The 24877-nt window shown below is 44.7% G+C and overlaps 2 protein-coding genes across 6 annotated transcripts in view; both read right to left on the reverse strand.

Annotated features, from left to right (window-relative positions):
• MARF1 (meiosis regulator and mRNA stability factor 1) overlaps positions 1-14739 on the reverse strand; it is a 39782-nt gene extending 25043 nt beyond the window's left edge. For 3 of the 5 annotated variants that reach the window (XM_087942084.1, XM_087942083.1, XM_087942082.1), the window contains exons 1-12: positions 14620-14715; positions 10846-11030; positions 8572-9258; positions 7377-7551; positions 6981-7207; positions 6755-6872; positions 5167-5339; positions 3259-3693; positions 2144-2316; positions 1899-2057; positions 1103-1292; positions 104-282 (exon numbers count right to left, since the gene is read on the reverse strand). In XM_087942084.1, coding sequence (XP_087798210.1) covers positions 104-282; positions 1103-1292; positions 1899-2057; positions 2144-2316; positions 3259-3693; positions 5167-5339; positions 6755-6872; positions 6981-7207; positions 7377-7551; positions 8572-9258; positions 10846-10989 — 2660 coding nt within the window. In that variant the 5' untranslated portion in view covers positions 10990-11030; positions 14620-14715. Of the gene's footprint in view, positions 1-103; positions 283-1102; positions 1293-1898; positions 2058-2143; positions 2317-3258; positions 3694-5166; positions 5340-6754; positions 6873-6980; positions 7208-7376; positions 7552-8571; positions 9259-10845; positions 11031-14615 lie in introns of all 5 variants that reach the window. The other 2 variants (XM_087942085.1, XM_087942081.1) reach the window with 1 other exon arrangement.
• A 1206-nt stretch (positions 14740-15945) lies between these two features.
• Positions 15946-24877, reverse strand: part of APOLTP (apolipoprotein lipid transfer particle homolog) — a 66949-nt gene continuing 58017 nt past the window's right edge. Inside the window, exons 54-61 of the mRNA XM_087912745.1 lie at positions 24298-24395; positions 22914-23098; positions 21732-21934; positions 20600-20786; positions 19069-19178; positions 18362-18484; positions 17546-17687; positions 15946-17020 (exon numbers count right to left, since the gene is read on the reverse strand). Coding sequence (XP_087768871.1) covers positions 17007-17020; positions 17546-17687; positions 18362-18484; positions 19069-19178; positions 20600-20786; positions 21732-21934; positions 22914-23098; positions 24298-24395 — 1062 coding nt within the window. The 3' untranslated portion in view covers positions 15946-17006. The remainder of the gene's footprint in view (positions 17021-17545; positions 17688-18361; positions 18485-19068; positions 19179-20599; positions 20787-21731; positions 21935-22913; positions 23099-24297; positions 24396-24877) is intronic.

The following is a 24877-nucleotide window of genomic DNA, read 5'->3' on the forward strand; positions in this document are numbered from 1 at the left end:
AGCAAAGGTTCTACTTTGAGGACCCCTGCTCTAATCCACAGAATGTTTTCAGTTCAGAGACGGGAAGCGCTACGGGAAGATCTTATAGTAGCTGTCGTTTTACCTAATCAGTGGCAGACATTTGCTGGCCGCTCCTGTGGCTAAGGAGACCTGGATCCTCTTGTTACCAATTTTGTATCTGTGCAAACTGTTGACAGCAGTGATGGCCTCTTGAAGGTTCTCCATCTGAACGACAGCCTTCAACTGATAGTCAGTGTGAGGACTAAGTTCTACATTCTTTACCTGGTTAAAAAAAAAAGAAAAGACAAAAATCATATCAAAAGGTTGACTCAGCCTTCCATCCTTCCGAGGTGGGTAAAATGAGGACCCAGATTGTCGGGGGGCAAGAGGCTGACGGTCAACTCATAAAATATTTCTGTGGTCTTTTAGAGTTGCCAACAGAAAGGGAGGAGGGGGAGCTGTGGGCAGTTTGCATTCCATAAATGTTTTCAAAGATAGTTTCTAGGTGACCGAAGTTTCTGCCACTGCAAAATTCTAACTTGAGAACTTGATTGGTGACTCTTGACTATGGATGTGTCCCACTGGAGAATATGAATTATGATACACCCAGGGGGTGGGAGGAAAACCAGGGTCAAGGGTGACAATGAATTAGGTGTCTCAGAGTCGGCTACACCCAGGCAGTGCCACATCTTCTGACTCCCAATAAATCTTGTTGGAGTTTGGCTAGAGACTCATGATTTAAATGGGGTGGTCGGAATCCTGACAATGACTCTGTAAACCGCTTAGCGAGGGCTTAAAGGCACTGCAAAGCGGTATATAAATCTTAAGTGCTATTGCTAATGTTAAAAGAAAGCAAAACTGGAGGCTAGCACGATCTTCAAAATGGAATCACAGCAATTTGTACTGACGTACTTATGGAACCAGTAAAACGGTCAGGTTCTAAAATGGAACCAGTAAAACGGTCAGGTTCTAAAATGGAACCACTAAAACGGCCAGGTTCTAAACTGCTAAAGCAATTGAACAATTTAAAAGACATTTAGACAATTTAAAAAACACACACACACACTGTAAAGTAAGCATCAACGGCAGCCTCGATGTTTACCTCGCCATGCTTAGCGAAGGTATCCTGCAAAGTTTGTTGCAGCTCTTTTCGGGAAAGTCGGTAATCCAGATTGCTAATCTGAATGTCTACTCCATTTGCAAACGGATCTGGGCAGTCTGGACGGCTGGAAGAGTTTGTGGCGTTCAAAGTGAGCGGAGAAGACCTGTTCGAAACGTTTGGAGACACGCTCCTGAGGCCGAGGAAAGGAAAGAAAGAGAATCAAGAATCATATGTATATATGTGTGTGTATATATATATATATATGGATATCCGTGCTTTGCTAGGGAGCTATGTGGTCAGGCTTAGTTTTGGGGGAGGAAAAGAAGGGGAAAAAAAAAATTCTGCCTCTGCCTACCAGCATCCATTGGTATTCATCTGACTAGCATCCTGTCAGTGTGTGAGAGAGTTGAGGGCTGTTTGGAAACTAAAACAGTACTTGCTGTGTGAGCAAGGAGACAGCAAGGAGCTTGAGCTCCAACTTTTTACTTTTACATTATTAGTTTAAACTAGCTATTTCTATCGAATCCGTAACACCCAAAATTGAAAGTTTCTCTCCCCTCAACACACACCTCAAGCACCAAGTCCAGAAATGGTTTCTGGGTAGAAATAAAAGTGTTTGCAGTTTTTTTTGGCCACCTTTGATCAAAGCGGTCCGCTTAGCCACCTCTGCTAATCCCCGTCAATATTTGCTGGCCACGTAGCTTTCGTCCCGGCGCACGCTTGGATGAAAGCCAAAACGTGGCTTTTCCACTCTAAAAACAAACAGCGCCCGGACTCGTGGTGTGATGACGCTCACCTGGATGACCAACAACTCTGAAAGATCAGAATGGGACTGTGCTGCCTGGAGGCTGTCAGCAGGTTGAAAGCTGAAGGGAGGCTGACTTGGAAGGCGTTCTCCTTCTCTTTCTTGTCCACTGGGGAACTGTTCACGCTCCGGGCTGCCATCGTCTCTTTCCTGGGGGAAGAAGAAAGGCTTAATTAAGGCATTCAAAGGGACAGAGAGCCTTCCGTGAAAACCGGCCTTGTAGGTTCTCAACGTACTTTGGGTTGTTTTTATTGTGAGCAGGTTCTCCCGCTCCTGCCTTCTTGGCGGCTTGGGGAGGTACGGAGCTTGCCGTGGCAGAAGTGCTGTGCAATGGAGGAGCTCCCTCTTTTAGCTGGTCCTGGCGATGTTCAGAGCTTCTTCCCGTTTTGGATTCGAGGCGACACAGTTCCTTGGAAACAGAAGAAAAGAAAAGAAAAGAAACAAACAAGGAAGGAAGAGAAACAACGAAGGAAACAAGGAAGAAAGTAGGAAAGAGAAAGAAACAAGGAAGCAAGGGTTGACCCTTATGATTCTTGACAAAGGAATCTTTTCTTTTTTATATACACTGAGAGCATTTGCACCAAGACAAATTCCTTGTGTGTCCAATCACACTTGGCTAATAAAGAATTGGCTAATAAAGAATTGAATTCTATTCTATTCTATTCTATTCTATTCTATTCTATTCTATTCTATTCTATTCTATTCTATTCTATTTCTATTCTATTCTATTCTTGTACACGGAGAGTATTTACACCAAGACAAATTCCTTGTGTGTTCAATCACACTTGGCCAATAAAAAATTCTATTCTATTCTATTCTATTCTATTCTATTCTATTCTATTCTATTCTATTCTATTCTATTCTATTCTATTCTATTCTACTCTACTCTTATTGTACCCTGTGACTATCATTAAGCGTTATACCTGATGATTCTTGACTCTTGACGAATGTGTCTTTTCTTTTATGTACCCTGAGAGCATTTGCACCAAGACAAATTCCTTGTGTGTCCAATCACACTTGGCCAATAAAGTATTCTATTCTATTCTATTCTATTCTATTCTATTCTATTCTATTCTATTCTATTCTATTCTATTCTATTCTATTCTATTCTATGATTTGATTGCTTATTGTACCCTATGACTATTATTAAGTGTTGCACCCGATGACTCTTGACAAATGAATCTTTTCTTTTATGTAAACTGAGAGCATTTGCACCAAAGACAACTTCCTTGTGTGTCCAACCACCCTTGGCCAGTAAAGAATTCTATTCTATTCTATTTCTATTTCTTCTATTTCTATTTCTATTCTATTTCTATTCAAAAGAGGTGTAAGCCTGGAAAAGCAATCCTACCTGTAAGCTTTTAACAGCGGTGTTTTTGGGAACGGGCCCGTGTCCTTGAGGGCCTTTTGAGCCCGCCGCCTTGGCGGTGGAAGACGTGTCATTGGCCGTTCTGCTCATGAGGCACAGCTTCGCGTTTCGGTTGGCTTTCTTGGGAGACTTGGCTTTCTCTGCCATGAAAGAGCCTGCGTTCTTGGTTTCTGCCAGTTCTCGGTTTTTGGGGGTGAAGGAGAGGGTGATCCTGTTGCCGAAGACATCTTCGTTCTCCATCCGCTTCTGGGCTCGCTCGGCGCTGTCTTGGCTGAGGAAGCGGAGGGTCGCACTGCTGCCAGAGACTGTCACGACTTTCCCGCCACAATTGTCCGACAGACGCCGAAGCCTCAGGCAGATGCTTTTGCTATCTCGGTTGGTGGGCAGGTTGTAAACATATAACAGAGTATGACACGCCTGTTTCAGAGAATGAGAATAATAGTAATAATAAAATAAGTTAATAATGAATACTAATAATGAATAAATAATAAATAATGAAGTTGAGCAACTTTGGAAAAAGAAACCGTGTGTTATCCCAATTGTATTTGGAGCCCTTGGAGCAATACCTAAAGGGCTGCCTCGCTATTTGGAAATCCTGAATTTATCAGACTTGAATACCCTAATTTTACAAGAAACCACCCTACTTGGAACAGCTTATATCCTCTGACACTATCTGAGCAGTTCCTAGGTCCTTGGTTAGGACCCAAGCTGTTGAGCTATCAACCAGCCCCAAAGGCTGTGAATCTCACTAAAGATTAAATAATAATAATAACAACAACAGCAAAGTCTGGATAGGGGATGTGGAAGTGCCTGGAGACAGCAGAAGAGAAGAGAAAGAACTGGAGTGTCAGCCCAAAGTCATCCGTGGGCTGCCATTTGGCGGGGCGGGCCGGCCGTGGACATTGCTATGAAGCCCTGTGACTCCCGATCATTTAGTTGCTGCAAGCCTGCAGGTGAAACTCGAGGAGAAGAAGAGCTGAGAAGGAAATCGCATAGGACCGGCAGCTGGGGGCGAGCTTTTCTCGGGAAGACTAACTGAGCTTGTGCCTGCTGGTCAAATAGAGTCAAATAAGCAAGAAGTGCCCCTTTTGTACCTCCAACTTTGCCCCCAATGTCCAGGTTACCTTCGGCTGGAGAAAAAAAATCCCCCCAAACCAATCTTTAAGTGGAGGAAATTCAGTCCAAAAACGAAGTACATAGAAACTGTAAATAAAAATCCCCCCAAACCAATCTTTAAGTGGAGGAAATTCAGTCCAAAAACGAAGTACATAGAAACTGTAAATAAAAATCCCCCCAAACCACGCTGCAGTAATTAACTCGACAGGGCAGGAGAATTGCAGACTTGAAAGCCCAGCAAAACACACAACAGTTGGGAAGACACCAGGAACCCACATAAGCCTCGACAATACCACATAATTTACGATTTGCTGGCAACAACTTTGTGCAGCTTCCCTTTTTAAACAGTGTTCCCAGGTGCAGCTAATGAAGGGAATCAGGGCCCTTTCCTCCCCCGTAAGCCACACAACTCATGTTGCTCCCTTCTCCATTCCTGTGCCCTAGGATGAAGAGGGGTGTGGGGCCTGGATCTTCCTCCGAATTCCCTCTCCCTTGCTCTATCTCTCCCCTGCTCTGCCCAGCCGGCCTTGCCTTTCTTCCACAGACAACAGAGCCACACTCCTACTCCCCGTCAGCTGCTCAGCCTCCCCCTCCAAATCAGATTCCGACAGGGGCATGACGCTGTACTTGTTTACTCGCCTTTCCAACTTTATTTCCACATCAACAAGTGCAATCAATAGGTGAAGCAGGTGGGATCTGTGTGACTGATTTAACGCGAATGCCTGTTCTGCCCCTCCTGACGTTTCAAAGCCTTACCATTAATTGGTCACTTACTGTTTTCTTTAAGGGTAATCTTGGAGGCAAATCTGAAATAAACTCTTCAAATCGGATGAGCTCGTGGGCGTGGTGCAAGAGTGCTTCGGAAGCTTTGTTTTTATGAACCAGGATGATGTGGAAACCATGGCGATGCCTCAAGTCGCTGAGTTCCAGTGCAAAATTGACATCAGCTGAAAAAGAGAGCGGCCAAAGCAAAGTCAGTGATTTTTGGGGAGGTTCTGATGCGTGATGCAGAGCAGTGCATTTTTCACAAGCATCTGCAGGGCAACTTCGGATGGCAAAATGCTGTGTTCAAACTTTGCTCCTGGCTGTATTGCTTACTTCAAACAAAACCCGCCAAAATTCATTACAGAAAAGCAACTATTTAAACTCGGGATCATTTCAAAGTGATAGGAGAAAAGAAAAGAAAAGAAAAATCACCTGGTTAATTATTTCTCAAGACTGAGTGGGATAGATAGATAGATAGATAGATAGATAGATAGATAGATAGATAGATAGATAGATAGATAGATAGAATGATAGATAGATAGATAGACAGATAGACAGACAGACAGACAGATAGAATGATAGATAGATAGATAGATAGATAGATAGATAGATAGATAGATAGATAGATAGATAGATAGATAGATAGAAAGAAAGAATGAATGAATTCTTTATTGGCCAAGTGTGATTGGACACACAAAGAATTTGTCTTGGTGCAAATGCTCTCAGTATACATATCTCAAGAATCATAAGGTACAACACTTAATAATAGTCATAGGGTACAATAAGCAATCAAATCATAGCACAATAGCACTTAGCCTTATCTACCGTTTCCCAGCGCTTTCCAGCCCTCTCTAAACGGTTTACAGAGTCAGCCTCTTGCCCCCAGCAATCTGGGTCCTCATTTTACCCACCTAGGAAGGATGGAAGGCTGAGTCAACCTGGAGCCTGCCAAATTTGCAGGCAGCCGGCAGTCAGCAGAAGTAGCCTGCAGTACTGCACTCTAACCACTGCACCACCACAGCTCTTATATGCCACAATGCCAACCACAAATAACACTGCAATGAGTAGATTTTCATCCTGCCTTTATTATTTTATTAGAAAGGCTGTGAAAGTATATATTTCCCCTTCCTCCTCTTATTTTCCCCACAACAACCCTGAGGTGGGTTGGGCTAAGAATCAGGGACTAGCCCAGTCACCCAGCTGGCTTTCATATCTAAGACGAGGCTACTGCTCCCAGGTGATCGGTCCAAAGTCACCTGGACAGCCTTCCTGTTTAAGGCGGGACTAGAACTCCCTGTCTCCTAGCGATCGGTCCAAAGTCACCTGGACAGCCTTCCTGCTTGAGGCGGGACTAGAACTTCCAGTCTCCTAGTGATCGGTCCAAAGTTACCCAGCCGTCTTTCAATTCTAAGGCAGGACTAGAACTCACTGTCTCCTGGTTACTAGCCTGGGGTTTTTTAAACCAATAAAACCAAACTGTCTGTCTTAACTGTTCAGTGGCAAAGCTTCTGTATTTAAAACGGAGCAGATGATGGATTTCGAATCCGAGCACGGGTGAAAAGGACCCCCTCGCAAACGAGGCACCGGTGATACGTACTTGAGACAAGCACCACAGTGGCTGGTGCGGCATGGGTATCTGCAAACCTCCTGAGGCTTTGCCGGAGTTTGTCGTCTGCAGCATTCTTGGCTGTGGCATTGATGTGCACCACGGTCACCTAAGACGGGGAGGGAAGAAAAAAAATTACATTTCAAGAAAAGATTAAACACAGCCAGTCCAGAGTTGATGATTCCTCTGCCACCCCCCGGATCTTTTGAGTGCTCACCTGGCAATTGTTCAGCTCTTCAATCACCTCCTTGTTTTCCTTGCTAATGTCACACACACAGATGAACTCGGCCTCCCGGTGGCCTTTAAAAAACTTTTCCCGGATGCGCTGGACCACCGACACGGCGGAACGACCGGACGGCACGGAACAATTCTCGATATCCCAGAAGACCCCAATGGGAGGCAGGTTTTCCAGTAACTGGTTCGAAATGGCAATTTCTGGAGAGCCTGGGTTGTCCAGGAGGAGAAAGATCCGACACTTTCAACCACCACACTTCTCGGATTAACTCCCAACTTTAGAGGAGGATGTTCTGGTTTTTCTTTGAGAAACTATGAATTAGCTGGAGAGTTAAAAGCTACGGTAACCTTAAAAGGATCAAGTCAAAGGAATATTTACCGTGTTTGGGGGTCAGCTGGCCAAAGCTGCTGGCCAAGAGGCGGCTCTTCTCTTTCCTTGTTCCTTTGGTTCCACAGCCGTTACAGAGTGGGAGAGAAAGGGGCGCCACCTGGGCGTTTGGAGGAGGAATATCCGGCCACATTTTGGCTGCTTCTACTAAATTTTCTTGGGATGACTGCGGAGGAAAAACATAGAATTGCCTTCACACACACCCTACTGCATAGGAACCAACCTCTGCCAGCCGTTCTATTTACTTTGGCTCCCACAGAGGTATCCTTTGAAAAGAAACTTGCCTACAGGGGAATGGCTAGTTCTTTGACAGGCAAAGGAACTCCTCGACTTACAAACATCCTATTTAGCGATCGAAGTCAATGGCACCGGGGAAAAAAAAGTAACTTGCAACCGTTTTTCGTACTAACTGGCCAGATTCACTTCACAAGTTAAGTTTTCCTAACTTAAACAACTAAGTTGATCCAGTTAACAATGGTTGGCAAAACTCATTTGGCCACTGTCTTGCTTTGTAACAGAAAATTTTCCCTGCGTTGTGGTCGTTAAGTCGAGAACTACTTGTCTCGCCCCACCCAGGGCAGCCATTTTGAAAAGCCCATATACCTGGATGTGCTCAGAGTAGGGGAACCGTCTGATGGGACGGCACAACTAGCCGCAGCCAATTCACGGTGGCCAACTCACCGCTGGACAACTCGTCACAGCCAATTTGCTGAGGGACAATTTAACAACTCCGTTTAATTATTTAAAATAAATAAATAAAAAATAGCTGGGCCCAGTGCCTGAGGTGTGGATGCGCTGAAGGCAGAGGAGAGGAGAGTGGTGGAAATCTATGGGCCGGTCCTTGGGACAGAAGAGCCACCGCCGCTACCTTTGGGTATAAAAGGCAGGGGACAGAAATGAATAGATGCGGCAGACGACTCTCCATCTTCCGGCCAGACGGACCTTCTTAGCCTGAGGTAAGAGAGAAAACTTTTTTTGCCGGGTCTGCCGGCACTACTAACAAAGGTATCTTTTGAGTTCACTTCGGAGGGTTTGTCATATATGGGGGGAGCTGGATCAGGTAGCGCCGTGGTTGAGATGGCCATCGCAAATTGCCGCAGACCCACCCTCCGGCCTGGCACAGAAACTGATACAAAACACAACCTTCCCCCATATCGCAAGACAGGATTAAACAGGGAGTACAAACCTTGCTCAGACACTCCGTGCAGTGGTGAGAGCCCTTCAAGCAAAGGGGAGGTGAGACCTTTAGGTGCAGCGAGTTGGTGCAAACGCAAGGCATGTGCTCCGACTGGGCCAGGTGCTCCTCCGAGAGTCCCGCCGCCCCACTGAATTCAGGACAGGAGAAAAAGCCCGGAGTCGTGCAGCCCGGATGGGGGGAAAACGGATGCAGTTTGTGCAGGTTACCGTGACAGGCTTGGAAGTGGAATTTCCCGCAGCAGGCAAAGTGAGGGCACGAAGGGACGGGGTTCTCCCGGCACACGCCGGCCATGGTGCTTCTCGCCGGGCCGTTCTTGAGCGGAGAAGAGGACGGACAAGCCAACTCTGACCCTATCTTCCAGGGGATCGTCCCAGTGCCCGGAGCGTTTAAGACCGCCCCCGGGTTAATCAAGACACCGCCGCCGCCGCTGTTGCCGCCACCACCGAGGTTGCCGCCGCCGCCACCACCAAAGTGCAACTGGGGGACCCGAGGGGAGGAATCAGAGCCATGAGAACAGCAGCTTACTTTAGGGTTGGGTGGGAGTTGGGTTTGCTTTGGCTGGAGAGAGTGGACGTCGGGGAGGGGCACGGCTGCAAAGGGCTGCAGAAGAGGGTGGTGAGCTGGGGGGGCCTCCTTCAACTCTACAGGAGCTTTCTGGCTCTCCATGGACTTGTTCTGAAGGGGGAGAGAGAGAGAAGAGGGTGAGAGAGAGAAGGAGGGAGGGTGAGAGAGAGAGTAGGAGGAGAGAGAGGGGGGGAGAGAGAGAGAAGAGGAGGGAGGGAGGGAGAGAGAAGAGGGAGAGAGAAGAGGGAGAAAGGAAGGAGAGAGAAGAGGGGGAGAGAGAAGGAGGGAGGGTGAGAGAGAGAGTAGAAGAAGAGAGGAGGGCGAGAGAGAGAGAGAGAGAGAAGAGGAAGAGAGGAGGGAGAGAGAAGAGGGAGAGAGAGAAGGAGGGAGGAGGAGAGTGAGAAAAGAGGGAGAGAGAGAGATTAGAGGGAGAGAGAGAAGAGGGAGGGAGGGAGGGAGGAGGGAGTGCGAGAAAGAGAAAGAGGGAGAGAGAAAAGAATGACAGAGGGCAGATTAGATTGCTGAAGATTTGCAAACAGGATTTCAGACAGGTAGTCTTTGACTTATGACCAGCTATTTAGTGACCATTTGAAGTTATGCCACCCAAAAGTGTACTTATGACTTGCATTCATAGTTCTGAGGGCTAGGCCCTTCCTGCAGTCATGTGATTGTAGGGCCACAGCTGTTTACAACATCCCAGTCACATGACCATAATCCTTTTTTTGGGGGGGGGGGGAGAGAATTCCAGTTTCTGGGAAAACACCATGATTGTAGGCCATGGGTTTGCTTAAATACCATGGATTTCGCTAAACCACCACAGTGATTTGTTGAACCACCATAAAAGTTATCACGCAATCAGACCGTCAAGGTGATGTCTTGCTTAACAATCAGCACAATTTATGACCGCAATTCCGGGCTCAATTAGTCAACTGGACTTTCTGGGGCAGTGGCCTAGAGTGGGAGCTCTCGCCTCACAATCAGGAGGCTGCGAGTTCGATCCTAGCTAGAGGCAGATTTATTTCTCTCTCCGGGCACACTCAGAATACATCGGCTGTATATAACTCCGCGCTGGTGACAGGGAGGGCATCCAGCCAGTAAACACTCCAACTGCACTCAGTTGCTCCACCCTGCAAGGGATTATGGGGTTGTTAAAAGAAGCATGAACTGGACTTTCTGGTTTTTCTTTGAAGATGTTTCACTTCTCATCCAAGAAGCTTCTTCTGAGCTTCTTCAAGGTCTATGGAGATTCTCAGTCATCCAGACCATGGTTGTCCCAAAGGTGTTTTTTTCAAGAGACAACTGGACTTATCAAAAAGTCCAGCTGCCTCTTGGACTATCTTTGGGACTATAGAAAGCGTATGATTGGTGAGGGAACTGGGGAGAAGGGGCTGGGAAGCAGGCCCAAGATCTGCGGGGACCCTGATGGGAGGGATGAAGGAACAGACAGACAGGGGGGGGCGGGGTGAAATTTATTATTACCTTTATCGTCAGGAGTACAACATGCGCACAATGAGTTTGGCTGAGCCTCCCTTCGTGCACCCCTTCCCACCAACATTGCTCAAATGTTATTCGTGTGGGGGAGGCTGCAACGGCTTTCACTTCAAAACCAGGTCATAAAGTAGCTTATGGCGTAAGTCGAGGACTACTAGCATATCAATTTAGTATTCCACTTAATACCCATTAAGGTCCATACTCTACCGTTCTTGCAGCTAGGGGAAAATTCTGTTCAGGAGTTGAAAAGCAGTTAGAAAATTTCCAGAGCCAGGGCTTCGCATCGTTATCTTGCCGCTGAAGCCATCCGAGTGATCTAGGACAGACGTTCTGTGCTATATTTCCTTCCATTATACATCCAAACAGAAGTCAACATTCTCCTCTCTTCCCTTCTGTGAAAAAAATGTGCATATTTTACAAGGTCAGATTATGTGCCATCAAGACAAGCCCATTTATTCAACACGCCCGACGCATTTAATACCAGCTTCTTGAGCTGCTGAGCCAAAAGGCAGGATATAATTCTAAACAACAACAAAAACCCCAAATATTGGTCTTCAAAAGTCAGGCAGACGTACAGAACCTACTGGATGTTACCAAATTACAAGTCCAAAGTCCTTTGCCATTGGCTGAGCTGAGCATGCTCACTGAAAATTTGCAGTTCTTGCAGCTTTGGACTTCCTTACCCAACAGAGGATTATGAGCGCTTTTACAATCTGGAGTTAAGTCATTATCGCTGTGCTTCCAAACTGCTTATTAAAAGTACCTTGATTATAGCTACCTTCTCAAGGAACTCATTGCTGAGGCCTTGAAGTAGCAATTAAAACAATTCAAGCCAGTTAGGCACTATCTTAATCCTTAATACTGAAGACCTGTCGCAAAAAATTGTGCACGTAGGTCACGAACAGACCTGAAAAGACAGCCAGCTTCTATGACAGGTCATAGATGGACTAAAATTCCATTGTTGTTATTAGGAAGTTAGCACCCACCCCTCTCCTAGGAAAATGAAATACTTTAGGATATATTTAGAAAGGCAGAATGTTTCCCCTAAAAGAGAAGTAGAAACTCAGGAGCAAAACCTCACCCCATCTTTGTTAATGGGTGGGCCATTAAGACCAGAGTATTCTACATAACAAGGGCCTCTACCCATCTCACCACCTGGCCTGGGAAGATTGCATCAGCCAGCACTCAGGTGAAGCCATGTGGTCCAGCTAAGCCCCCCACTCCCCACCCCTGGGAAATCAGTTTGATGGGTGCTCTCTTTAGACCTGGAATCTTTTGAAATTAAGAGAAGTAGAGCACAATACTTTATATTCTTAAGGTAAAGGTTCCCCTCGCACATCCGTGATAGTCGTTTCCAGCTCTAGGGGGCAGTGCTGTTACAAAGCCAAAGAGCCAGCGCTGTCCGGAGACGTCTCCGTGGTCATGTGGCCGGCATGACTAAACGCCAAAGGCGCACGGAACACTGTTCCCTTCCCACCAAAGGGGTCCCTATTTTCCTACTTGCATTTTTAACGTGCTTTTGAACTGCTGGGACAAGTAACCTGAGCTCACTCCCTTATGAGGCGCTGGGGATTTGAACCGCCAAACTGACCATTCTGATCAACAAGCTCAGCGTCTTAGCCACTGAGCCACCAATTTATGGATTACATATGAAGCGATGAGAACAGCAGCAGAAAACAAAGGAATTACCAGGGCTTTGTAATTATCACACAGATATTTAAATCCAATGCATCAAATATGAAGAGTGGAACCTATCTTATTATCTCCTTCTTCCCCTTGCTACCCGTCACAAATTACGCAGAGCATTTAGATAGGAAACATATTCCTGACAATGCTTTCTAGAGGAAACGGACCATTCCAGCATCTAACCTAGGTAATTACCCCCGATTTATCAGTCTAGAATTTCCGAGCAACAAATACTGGATGTACACGCCAACATTATCAGGAGAACAATGAGCTGGGAGAGATAAAACACAACTGTATATCTGGTGCACATGTGCAGGCAAGAGAAAAACCAGTAGCGGGAGGTAAGATTCACTGAGCATGTCTGACTGATAGAACAAGAGGAAAACAGGCTTAAACAGGAGTGCCTTTGGCCTAGAAGCGATTTTGTTGAGTGCTGCCTTTTGGGGTGTCGGTTGGCTTTCTAAAATTTTATTACAGCATCCTTAATTTGCCTTCAATGTATTTTGGACCATTTTATAATGCTCCTGATTTTCATTGGCTGGCTGAAGTAAATGTCTTGTGACCCTTTCAATTTCACAATAATTGGGACTATTACTATCAGCTGGTTCAGGTGCCTTCCTTTCCTGCAAAGGTGGACCCCAAACTGAATCAGCTGATATCCAAGGTGATCAGATCAGGGGAGAGTAGTTGTCATATTGCTTCTTCTCCACTTTCTGCCACCAGCACCCATTTCTAAACCTACAGGTGTCTTTCCAGGGAGAATCCTATAGATTCAGACGGTACCTTAACAACGCTTAAGGTTCTGAGTTAAGACTTGAATGGTTAAAGTTTTTATCAAATCCCAGACGGTGAATCATCAAATCTATATCTATAAAAGCAAAATACCACTCACGCATCATCATAAAATCTCCAGAACCATAAAGCCTACAAACTTGAGAAATTTGGCATGTATATTCCTCTTGGTTTCTAGGTGCTCACTAAGAAAGGGTTTTTTGAAATGACCATCAGAGCATTAGTATTTCCTATATTATTATTATTAACATGCTCTGATGCTAAGGAGTTCTACTCCTGCTCCCCACCTGAAAAGAATTATCTTCCAAATGCAAAACACAGGCAGAGGAGCAAGCAGCTTTAGTACAGAACACCTGAGCTAAGCCACACCCAGGCTCCTTGCTGTCTCCTTGCTCACACAGCAAATATTGCTTCAGTTTCCAAACAGCCCTCAACTCTCTCACAAACCAACAGGACGCCAGCCAGATGAATACCGATGGAGGCAGAGGCAGAATTCCACCCCCCTCCGCATTTTCCTCCCTAAAAATTAAGCCCAACCACATAGTTTCATAGCGAAGCATGGGTATCCAGCTAGTTGAAGATGAAATCTTATATAGCAATGATGATGATGGATAATGATAATGTCTTAGTTGATACTAGGATGCTGGCATAAACCCCTATCCACCATCAGCACCAGTCAATGATATTTGTGATACATTTTTAAATGCTCAGTTGACTCAGTTTCACATTTAATGAATATTATTATTAATAATAAAATAATATAATAATAATTTGAGCTGTTGAGCTATCAACCAGCCCCAAAGGCTGTGAATCTCACTAAAGTAGTAATAGTAGTAATAATAAAATAATAGTAATAGTATAGTAATAGTAATAATAGTAATAATAATAGTAATAATAATAGTAATAATAATAGCAATAATAATAGCAATAATAATAGCAATAGCAATAGTAATAATAATAATAATAATAATAATAATAATAATAATAATAATAATAATAATAATAATAATAATAATAATAATAATAATAATAAACACCGTGACCCTTTCTCCCCCCACCCCCGCCCCCGGGTTTACCCTCAGGGCAGCAGAGCCACCACTGCTTCCAAGCCCCTGACAGGGACGCCCATTGCACCCTTGGGACCCGCCTAAGGAGCCGACCATTTACCCAGCCCGAGGCCTCCCCTCGCCGGAGCTGCAAGGCGGGCGGAGGCGTCCCCAAGAGCGAACGCCACCCCTTCCGTGGAAGAACCCCCCCGCACCCCCCACCCGCTTGCCTTCGCGGCCGCCTTTCCCTCCTCGAGCGGGGGGCTCGCCTGCCCGGGTGGCGGCTCCAGCCCCAGCCCAGGAGGGGCGACCCCTCCGTGGGCAAGCCCCCTCCCACACCCCCATAGGGACTCTCCCCCACCTCCCGGACCCTGGCCCGGCCTGCTGCTGCAACCCCGGCGGCTGGGCTGGGGCCCCCGTCGGTGGGTGGGTGAAGGCGCGGCAAGGAGCCACTCACCACCGTCCCTCCGTCGCATCCCAGCGCCCTCCGCCGCCCTCCGCCGCCTCTTCTTTATTTCCCTCTCGCTGCGCCCTCCCCTTTCCCCCCCTCCCCGAGCGCTTCCGCTTCCGCCTCCCCAAGCAGCGCTTTCCGGCCGCCGAGGGGAAAGAGGCGCCGTCGTAAAAGCGTCGCGAAAGCCGTACACCCCCCCCGGTCTAGCCGCTGCGCTCTCGATGGTCCTTGGTCCTTGGCTCTGTTTTTTTGAGGCGGGGCTGCCTTTCCACGCCTGGAATGGTTTGGGACTCCAGGTCCCAGCGTTCCCAGCCAATATGGGGCGGGGAGAGGGGTTGGGGTGGAGGGGTTGGACTCCCGAAGATGAGGTTCTAAGCGATGATGTGATTTTATCCTCTAATTTTATTATTATTAAAATTAATTAAAATTATTAAAATTTTAATCTTGCTTTTGCATACATGCATATACTGTACGTACACATACAGATGTACAAATGCAAATATATATATATATATATGCATATATAGTATTGATGTATAATTCATATAAATACTATTATATACTATTATAAATATGTGTGTATGTATATATGTACATACGTATATGCATGTGTATACATACATGTATACACACACACACACACACACACACACACACACAAGCTTGATACTTGTGCTTCGCTACGAAACTGTGATCAGGCATAGTTTTTGGGGAGGAAAATAAGGGGTGGGGGGAATTCTGCCTCTGCCTACCAGGATCCATCGGTATTCATCTGGCTAGCATCCTGTCAGTGTGTGTGAGAGTTGCAGGCTGTTTGGAAACTGAAACAGTATTTACTGTGTGCACGAGACAGCAAGGAGCCTGGGCGTGGCTTAGCTCAACTGTACTAAAGCTGGTTGCTGATGTGAAACTAAAACTGAAACTCCTCTGCTTGTGTTTTGCATTTGGAACAGAATTCTTTTCAGGTGGGGAGGGGGAGTAGAGCTCCTTAGCATCAGAGCGTGTTAATAATAATATAGGAAATATTAATGCTCTGATGGTCGTTTTGAAAAATCCTTTCTTCGTGAGCACCTAGTAGCCAAGAGGAACAGACGTGCCCAATTTCAAGTTTGTAGGCTTTACGGTTCTGGAGATTTTGTGACGATGCATGAGTGGTATTTCGCTTTTATATATATAGATTATTTCATTCATCATTACATCGTTTTAGCCATTGTCTGTCTGCTGAAGGATGAAAGCCTCTTCCGCATGTTTTCAATCTGTGTGGTCCTACATTATAATATTAAGTAAAACAGGCATACAAATACATAAGCAATAAAACAACTGCAACCATTTCACATTTTAATTCTGCTTTTTATTGAACTATTTCACTTTTGGTCCTAAAGTCCTACAGCGGGTCAGAAATTCCTCAGCGATTTTTTTCCCCCAGGGCATCTTTCTTTGTGTATGTTCTGTGTGTGTGGGGGGTGTGTGTGTGTGTGGGTGTGTGTGTGTGGTAGGGAGGTGTTAAAAGTTTCCAGAAGAGTAGGGTTTTATATCATCTGAAAATGGGGAGTTACCAAAGAACAAGCTGTTGCTGACAGTTCATTCCAGATGTCGATGCCCTTCCAGTTCAACGCTAATTATCTCAAATGTGGTTGAACATCAAAAATTTTTTACTGCTGGTTCTGTGGGTGTGGCTTGTTGGGCGTGGCAGGAGAAGGATACTGTAAAATCTGCATTCCCACCCCACTCCTGGGTGAAGGTTACTGCAAAATCCCATTCCCTCCCCACCCCACTAACCTGCTTTCCAGCTCCGTTCTCCTATGCAGGGCAACCAAAGAAGACCTAGACAATCAGCTGGGATTCAATGGGAGGTGGAGAATAGATGGGGGCGGGGCCAGTCAGAGATGGGATTTGCTGGTTCTCCGAACTACTCAAAATTTCCGCTACTGGTTCTCCAGAACTGGTCAGAACCTGCTGAATATCCACTTCTGTTGAACATAACTGAAATCTTATTTGGTTATTAGGAGCAGCAGGGGAAAAAAAAAATCCAGTACAAATCTTCTCCAAAATTATTCTAAACTGATGTCTACAAGGAGATCTAATTTTAACATTCTGCAACTCTTTGCTGAGTGCCAGATACTTTTCGAGTGGTATCTTCTTTAACATAGCAAACACAAGGAGAAGCCATTTTGAAGACTTCTTCCAGATGGTCCAACAGTTGGTGGCTACTGCAACAGTCAAAGCTAATCTTAACAACTCCTCCAGTCTTTTCATTAAGCCAACACGGGACAATTTTGTAAGATGAAGCTTATGATCTTGTTAGAGTTGAGCTTGGGCTGGTGGGGGATTTAAGTAGGAAGATCCTCCCTCTATAGCAAGCATAGCTTCAAGCAACCAGCTTCTTCTCAGCCTCACTTTGCCGTCTCTAAAATGAAACAAAATTGTCATTATTTAGTTATTCATTTGACTTATGTAGCCACCCATGTCAGTTTTACATGACTCTAGGCAGCTTACAGTACAGAGAATCCTCATAGTTATGACTACAACTGTGACTAGAATTTCCATCGCTAAGCAAGGCAGTTATTAAGTGAATCACGACTGATTTTATGACTGTTTTTGCCTGTGTGGTTAAGCAAATCTGGTTTCCCCCATTGACTTTGCTGTTTGGAAGCCGGTTGTAAGTGTTGATCACATGACCCCATGATACTGCAATTGTTGTAAATAGATGCGGCTTGCCAAGTGCCCATATTTTAGCCCATGTATCCATGGGGATGTTGCAACAGTCGGAAGTTTGAGGGCCAGCTGTAAAGTGCTCAACGAATGGTTGTAAACGTGTAATGATTGCAATGTGACATATTTGAGTGGCGAGGTATGACAGTTCTACATCAACAGTTCTAAAGTCTGTAATTTATTTGGTGGTGTGTTGGAGGTGGGAGGTGGAACATCTTACCACACTGAAGGGGCATCTCTGTTGGGATGAAATTCCGATTGCACAGATGCCTGAAAGCTGCAGCTAAGTTACAGGCTGCTTTGATGCTCTGTTGTTCACACAAGTCAGTTTTGCACCAGTGGTAGAAGGGTTCAGGATTCACCTTTTAAGAAAAAGAAGAGAAAAATGTCCAGATGTTTATTGGGTAAATATAGCAGTCTCCTTTAGTCTGACTCTAATGAAGAACATCTGTTTGAATGTGCTCATAAAATGCAGACCAAACAAAAATGATAGAAAAGTACAAGTATTTTTTTAGCAGGAAAAGAATCCATAAAGATGTTGTGTAAACGAATGAGAAAGAAAGAAAGAAGGAAAGAAAGAAAGAAGGGAGGGAGGGAGGGAGGGAGGAAGGAAGGAAGGAAGGAAGAGAAAGATAGAAAGAAAGAAAGAAAGAAAGAAAGAAAGAAAGAAAGAAAGGGAAGGAAAGAAGAGAAAGAAAGAAAAGGGAAGGAAGGAAGAAAGAAAGAAAATAGAAGGAAGGAAAGGAAGGAAGAGAAAGAAAGAAAAGAGAAGGAAGGAAGGAAAGGAAGGAAAGAAAAGTCACAGGTGCAAAAGACAGAAAAGAACTTTTAAAAAATAGCTTCCCTTTTTTTTACAGCAGTGAGAATCATAGCTATAAACGTACCTCTTACTCTGAGGTTACAACACAGAATCAGCTGGATGGGACCTTGGAGGTCTTTCAATGCAACCCCCCCTGCCAATGGCAAAATCTATTTTTTCTTACCATCCCATCCCTAAACCATTATACAGTACATCATTAGCATTATATATTCTTACAACTCCAAAACAGTTCCTAAAAGGTGAGGCGGGATCCTGGAAAAAGATCTGGCAGATTGTAGCGCTCTGCTCATTGACGCAAGATTTGCCATCTCTCTTGACTTCACTGCAATGGCCGTTCACCTTGGAGGAGAAAAATCAAACACACCCCTGTCAGTGTAAACAATTCAGAGCTTGCGTTGCGTAGCTTATGTCCGCCTTGAAGGACAAAGGTTATTTACCCAAAATGAATGGCTGTGCATTCAGCAAATATCACATCTTTAAAGAGACCAGCTATTCATACATATCTTATGAGTTCCACCATCCGCATTCATGGAGGAACAAATCTTGACATTTGCTTTGTCGCTACTTTCAACTGTTTCTTGACTATTTCTTTACAGTACAGGTAGTCCTTGACTTATCACCACAATGGACCCCCTTAATTTCCCATGATCATGAAGCCAGCATGGCTATATGCCAAAGGCACATTGGAACACTGTTGCCTTCTCACTGAAGTGGTACCTGTTTATCTACTTGCATGCTTTTGAACTGGTAGGTGGGCAGGAGCTGGAACAAATAACGGGAATTCACTCACCCTATCAGGCGGCACTTGGGTCTGGAACCCAGATGGTTAGCTTTTCAACATCTTTAACTGTTGACCAATTGTACTCCTAGCCCTGTCTTATTGCAGCTTTCCTTTTGTGTTCAATATTTCCTCTGCCAAATACCTGCCATGCTTGTATGAATTCTGGCAAGCTCTTAGCCAGGGAATGGTCAGGAAGCATCCATTCATTTCCAGCTTCATTATCGTTGGTACCAAAAAGACCAGCGGACACACCTAGAAAGAATAGGAAAAAGAAAAATGAATCCCTGCGTCAGAGTATATTCATGAAGTGGAATTGAGTATGGGAACAAGGTTAGCCGGAGAATAGGCATAGCGATTAAATCAGCCAATGAGTTTGGAAACTGAAACAAGAAGTAGCCTAAGCGTGGCTCTATATTAAGCTTTGCAACTCCACAGTTATTTATTTTATTTTATTTATTTATTTTGATTTGTCAATCGCTTACAAAATAATAGGTATAAGTATAAACCTGAGTAAGAATGCAGAAAATAGGTACGATTAAATGGGGACAATAGGACAGGGACGGGAGGCACGATGGTGCACTTATGCACGCCCCTTACAGACCTCTTAGGAAAGGGGTGGGGTCAATAGTGGTTAGTTTGAGGTTAAAGGAGTGGGGGGTTTGAGGATGTAACAACAGAGTCAGGTAATGCATTCCAGGTATTGACCACTCTGTTGCTGAAGTCGTGCTTTCTGTGATCAAGTTTGGAGCGGTTAACATTGAGTTTGTATCTGTTGTGTTGCTCTTGTATTGTTGCGGTTGAAGCTGAAGTGGTCATTGACTGGTAGGACATTGTAGCAGATAATTTTGTGTACTACGCTGAAGTCCAACTGGATGTGGCGTAATTCAGGATTTTCCAAGCCCAAAATCTCAAGCCTGGTGGTGTAGGATATTCTATTGCGAGCAGAGGAATGTAGTACTCGTCTCATAAAATACTTCTGGACTCGCTCGATTGTATTAATGTCCGATATTCAGTGCGGATTCCAGACAGATGAGCTGTATTCGAGTATTGGTCTAGCAAAAGTTTTGTATGCCCTAGTTAGCAATTCAATATTTCCAGAGGAGAAGCTTCGTAAGATTAGATTTACAATTCTTAATGCCTTTTTGGCAATGCTGTTACAGTGAGCTCTGGCACTTAGGTCATTAGATATGAGTACTCCTAGGTCCTTGACAGAGGAAGGGTCATCAATGAGGTCATTGTAATATTAAGTTATATTAAGCTCTGCAGCTCTGCAGCTATGTTAAGCTCTGAGTCTGTCTATTGAAGATGAAACTAACTTGCTTGCCTGCTGAAAGTGAAACTGATGTGGGTTTCTAGGCTCCTGAGTTGCTACTGAAGTTATTTGCAACATGTTTCTGTCTGAGTTTGCTCCATGTTGGAGAAATCTACAACCGGTTTGTAAAATCTACTTATTATGTTTATAAAGATGTTAAATGAAGCACCAGCATCTGTGTTTATTTTTTCTGGAGCTGAATTAACACTGCAAAACTCTGAATACCACGCAGATTACAAAGGCAGCTTTGACAGAATCGGAGAATGCCCCATACTTCTATCTTATTTTAATGCTCCATTAAAGAACGTTCATTCATTCTTAAAGTGAATACTTTGGTCACATCTGAATGCTTTGTACAAACCATGATGCCATCCATCCAAGGTAAAAGTACAGAAATCGTAACGAAGGTCGCAAAAAACCAAGGCTCCGTCGGCTGCAGTCATTTCAACCTGGTTTGTATCCACCTGGACTGTGGTGCCATTTTCTTGGAGGGGGACGTCAAAACTACCGCAGTCCTTCAACAGCGAAGTGTTGTATTGCTTGTAGATCTATTTGAAAACAAGTTGTTGGTTTTTTTTTAAAAAAAATCCAGGTTGGGAAGATTGCTTACAAGAGGGTAAATGCAAGCCAGTAGAAATATGTGGATGATTTAGGTTACTCTTAAATCAGAGCTGAGTATGTAGCTAGAGTCTCTTTCCCAACCTAAACTGAACTCAATCTAGGGTTGATTTAGGTGATCCAACCTAGAACTAAGGAGAAATTGGGAGAACAACTAATCAACAGATTAATGGGATGCCTTGCCTATAGAAGCTGTGGGTGCTCCATTACTGGGAGGTTTCCAAGATGAGATTGGATAGCCAATTGTCCAAAATGGAGTCTCCTGCTCAAACGGGGTTGGACTAGAAGACTTCCAAGGTCCCTTCCAACCAGAGATGGTATTCAGCAGGTTCTGACCAGTTTTGGAGAACCAGTAGTGGAAATTTTGAGTAGTTCGGAGAACCAGAAAATCCCACCTCTGACTGACCCAGCCCCCATCTATTCTCTGCCTCCCAAGTCCCAGCTGATTGTCTGGGTCTTCTTTGGTTGCCCTGCACAGGAGAACGGAGCTAGAAAGCAGGTTAGCGGGGTGGGGAGGGAATGGGGATTTTGCAGTATACCCTTCCCCTGCCACGCCCACCAAGCCACGCCCACCAAACAGAACAGGTAGTAAAAAAATTTTTTTGAATCCCACCTCTGCTTCCAACCCTGTTGTTCTACATTCTATGAACCCAAATTCTTGGTTTAGTGCCTTGGGATTTGTTGTTATGCTATTATCCAAAATGGGGAAGGATGGATCGTTGACATACCTATCACCTGATTGTAAATAGCAAAAAAATGGGGGCGGGGGGGGAGCTTGGATGCACCATTAATTAACCTTAGCATCTCCCTCCATACATTTTGGTTTTGTCTGGATTGATAACAGCTAAAACTTTAACTGAAATTCCCATTTTTACCTTCAGTGCGGGGTAAATGATGGCAACTCTTTTCTTCATGTTGACGTATAGAGACCTGTCTGCACCACTGCTCTGGTTTAGGATGACAGTAAAGGCATCCTGGGAAAAATCTTTGGCCAGCAGCAAACTGCAGTTGGAGGTCAAGCTGTACACTTTCCCATCGAATGTCCATAGGTGCTTGGTACCCATCAACAAGGCTTGATCTGGATGGAGTCCAAACATAACATCATGCAGTTACTGCAGGCGTGTCCAATCTTGGCCATTTTAAGACCTGCGGACTTTGACTCTCAGAATTCCCCAGTCAGCATGGCTGTTTTGTCAGAAAAAATTCAGACTTTGGGCCACCCCAACTAAACCTTAATATTATTCTGGAACATGGCATTGAAATAAGATTCTACCCGAACAGTCTTTCAGACAAGTCTTCGTTGTCTAGAAGCCATCTAGCTGCCCTCATCCCTCAACTATGGAATGGAAGAGTTTATAATTTAGAGCAGGGGTGTCCAATCTTGGCCATTTTAAGACCTGTGGACCTCAACTCCCAGAATAGGAAGTCTGTAGGCCTTAAAGTAGCCAAGGTTGGACACCCCTGAATTACTTATTGGTCTTGTAGGGCCCATTGTGGGGAGGAAGACCTCTTCATTGGGGGGAAACACACAACCACTATGTTACAAACAAACAAGCAAGCAAACAAACTGTCAGCTTGGAAGCCATTATTCTTGGAGGCTTCTGGGCTGCCACATTTAATGCCTAGGAATTTGGGACGGGGACTTCAAGGAGTGATGGAAAATTAGCCACAACAACATTCCTTTCTCAGAGAGTCAAGGACATGTTGCTCTGCACCTGGAGGGGAGTGACTAGGGATAGCCTCCAGTTGGTACGAGATGATGATTGGGCCATGTGATGGACTATTGGGTGCAAGGGCTGGATTTTGGATTCTCTTTGGGCTGAGGAAACCCCCCCAGAAATCTCAGGTTTGGGATTTCCTCAGATATGCCAATACGACATCTCTAATACAATGGATCTTTGAGAAGACGACAGTCTTCGGGAGTCTTTTAATTTGGAGGTTGTTACTTGGAACGTTGACACAAACCAACCAACCAACGCTGGATCCCTCCTCCTCATCTTTCAAGAGCTGTAAAAGAAGCGGAGGGATCAAAATGAAAAGTGCCTCCAAGAACTTACGTTCAAAAGGGCTCTCCATGATGGCTCGCTTGAATCTGTAGTATTCTGCAGCCAGATTGATGTGATAGAGGCCCCGAAGGGGCTTCACAACTTTCTCTTCAATGATGTGGTCTGTAAGTTGGATCATATCTAATGTGGCTCCTCCTTTGGGCACAACAGGCAAACTCAATGCCACAGAACAGTTCCTGCAAGGCATCGACACGGACGACTTATTGATTTAAAGCAGCTTTGGAAGTGCATCCATAAAACTCAAGATCTTGCAAAAACTCATGATAAGTAGTCCTTGACTTACAACCACAACAGAGCCCATAATTCTGTGGCTAAGCGAGGCAGTTCTTAAGTGAGCTTGGCTCCATTTTACGACCTTTCTTGCCACAGTTGTTAAATTAGTAACGCGATTGTAAAGTTAACCCGGATTCCCCCTTGATTTCTCATGTCAGAAGGTCGCGAACAGTGATCCCATGATCACTGTGTGACCGTCATAAATAGGAGCCAATTGCCAAGCTTCCAAATTCCAATGGCATGATTGTGCATCCATAAAACTCAAGAACCTGCAGAACTCAACATAGAACCACAGTAAAGGTAAAGAGTTCCCCTCGCACATCTGTGCTAGTAGTTTCTGGATCTAGGGGGCGGTGCTTGTCTCCCTTACAAAGAGCCAGCGTGTCCGAAGACGTCTCCGTGGTCATGTGGCCTGCAGAACTAAATGCCTTCAAAGGCACACGGAACACACTGTTCCCTTCTTCCCACCAAAGGGGTCCCTATTTTTCTACTTGCATTTTTTACCTGCTTTCGAACTGCGCGGTTGGCAGAAGCTGGGACAAGTAACGGGAGCTCGCTCCGTCACATGCCGCTAGGGATTCGAACCGCCCAACTGCCGACCTTTTCTGATCGACAAGCTCAGCATCTTAGCCACCGCAATTGAACCCTTAATTCTGTTACTAAGCAAGACGGTTGTTAAGTGAATTTCCCCCCATTTTTTCCCTTTCTTGCTGCAGTTTTAAGTCAATCCCTGCAGTTGTCAAATCAGTAAAATGGTTTTTAAAGTAAATCCGGCTTCCCTCTTGACTTTGCTCGTCAGAAAGTTGCCAAAGGGCATCACATGAGCCAGTTACCAAGTGTCTGAATTTTCATCACGTGACTGTGGGGATGCGGCAATGGCCGTAAGCATGAAAAACAGCCATAAGTCCCTTTTTTCAGTACTGTTGTAACTTCGAATGGTTGCTAAATAAATGGTTGAACAGTAAGTTGAGGACTATCTGTTAGAGTAAAGTGAAGGTAGTCCTAGACATACAACCACAGTTGAGACACAACTGGAGGGAGAAATAAAGGACGAGACGGCCATGTAACAAGAAGTCATAAAAGAACAAAAAGTGTATGCTACCTGGGTGAGAATCTGTACAGATTCGATATAGATTTTTGGAGCCTGCTGAATATTCGGGATAATTTGGCTTCTGCCCAGTTTAGTATCTGTTGGGTTGCCTGTTATCACGATGAAATAATAATCACCTTTAGATTTTATTATTAAAACAGAAGCATTAAATGTCAAATGAACATATACTTATTTACACATTATATTTTTTTAATTCAGCGCAGTCGTGCAACTCTCCATGGTTTACAAGTAAAACAGCCGTCAGGAAACTGGTTTCATTTTATTTGTGGAAAGCCATATATAACAGGAAGTGGGAGATTTTACTCACAAGATCCTACCAACAAGCACATGGGAGTATGGACAAGTAGGCTTTAAAGCTCTGTCTGGTTGAACGCCTCAAATTAACAATATATTAAAGCGTAGTCTGAGCTTATTTTGCAGGCATAGCAAAATGTTTGCAATCTGCCACTTTGCAAAAACACATAATTGCAAGACAATCAGAGCTATTTTGGATCAAGAATATCTGGGACTCTGAGAAAAAAGTGAACTGAAAGTAGCAGATTGTAAGCGAACTGGCATATATACCTACAAG

This window comes from Pseudonaja textilis, chromosome 14 (assembly GCF_049901715.1).
Source record: "Pseudonaja textilis isolate UNSWEBS1 chromosome 14, rPseTex1.2, whole genome shotgun sequence".
Taxonomy (NCBI): domain Eukaryota; kingdom Metazoa; phylum Chordata; class Lepidosauria; order Squamata; family Elapidae; genus Pseudonaja; species Pseudonaja textilis.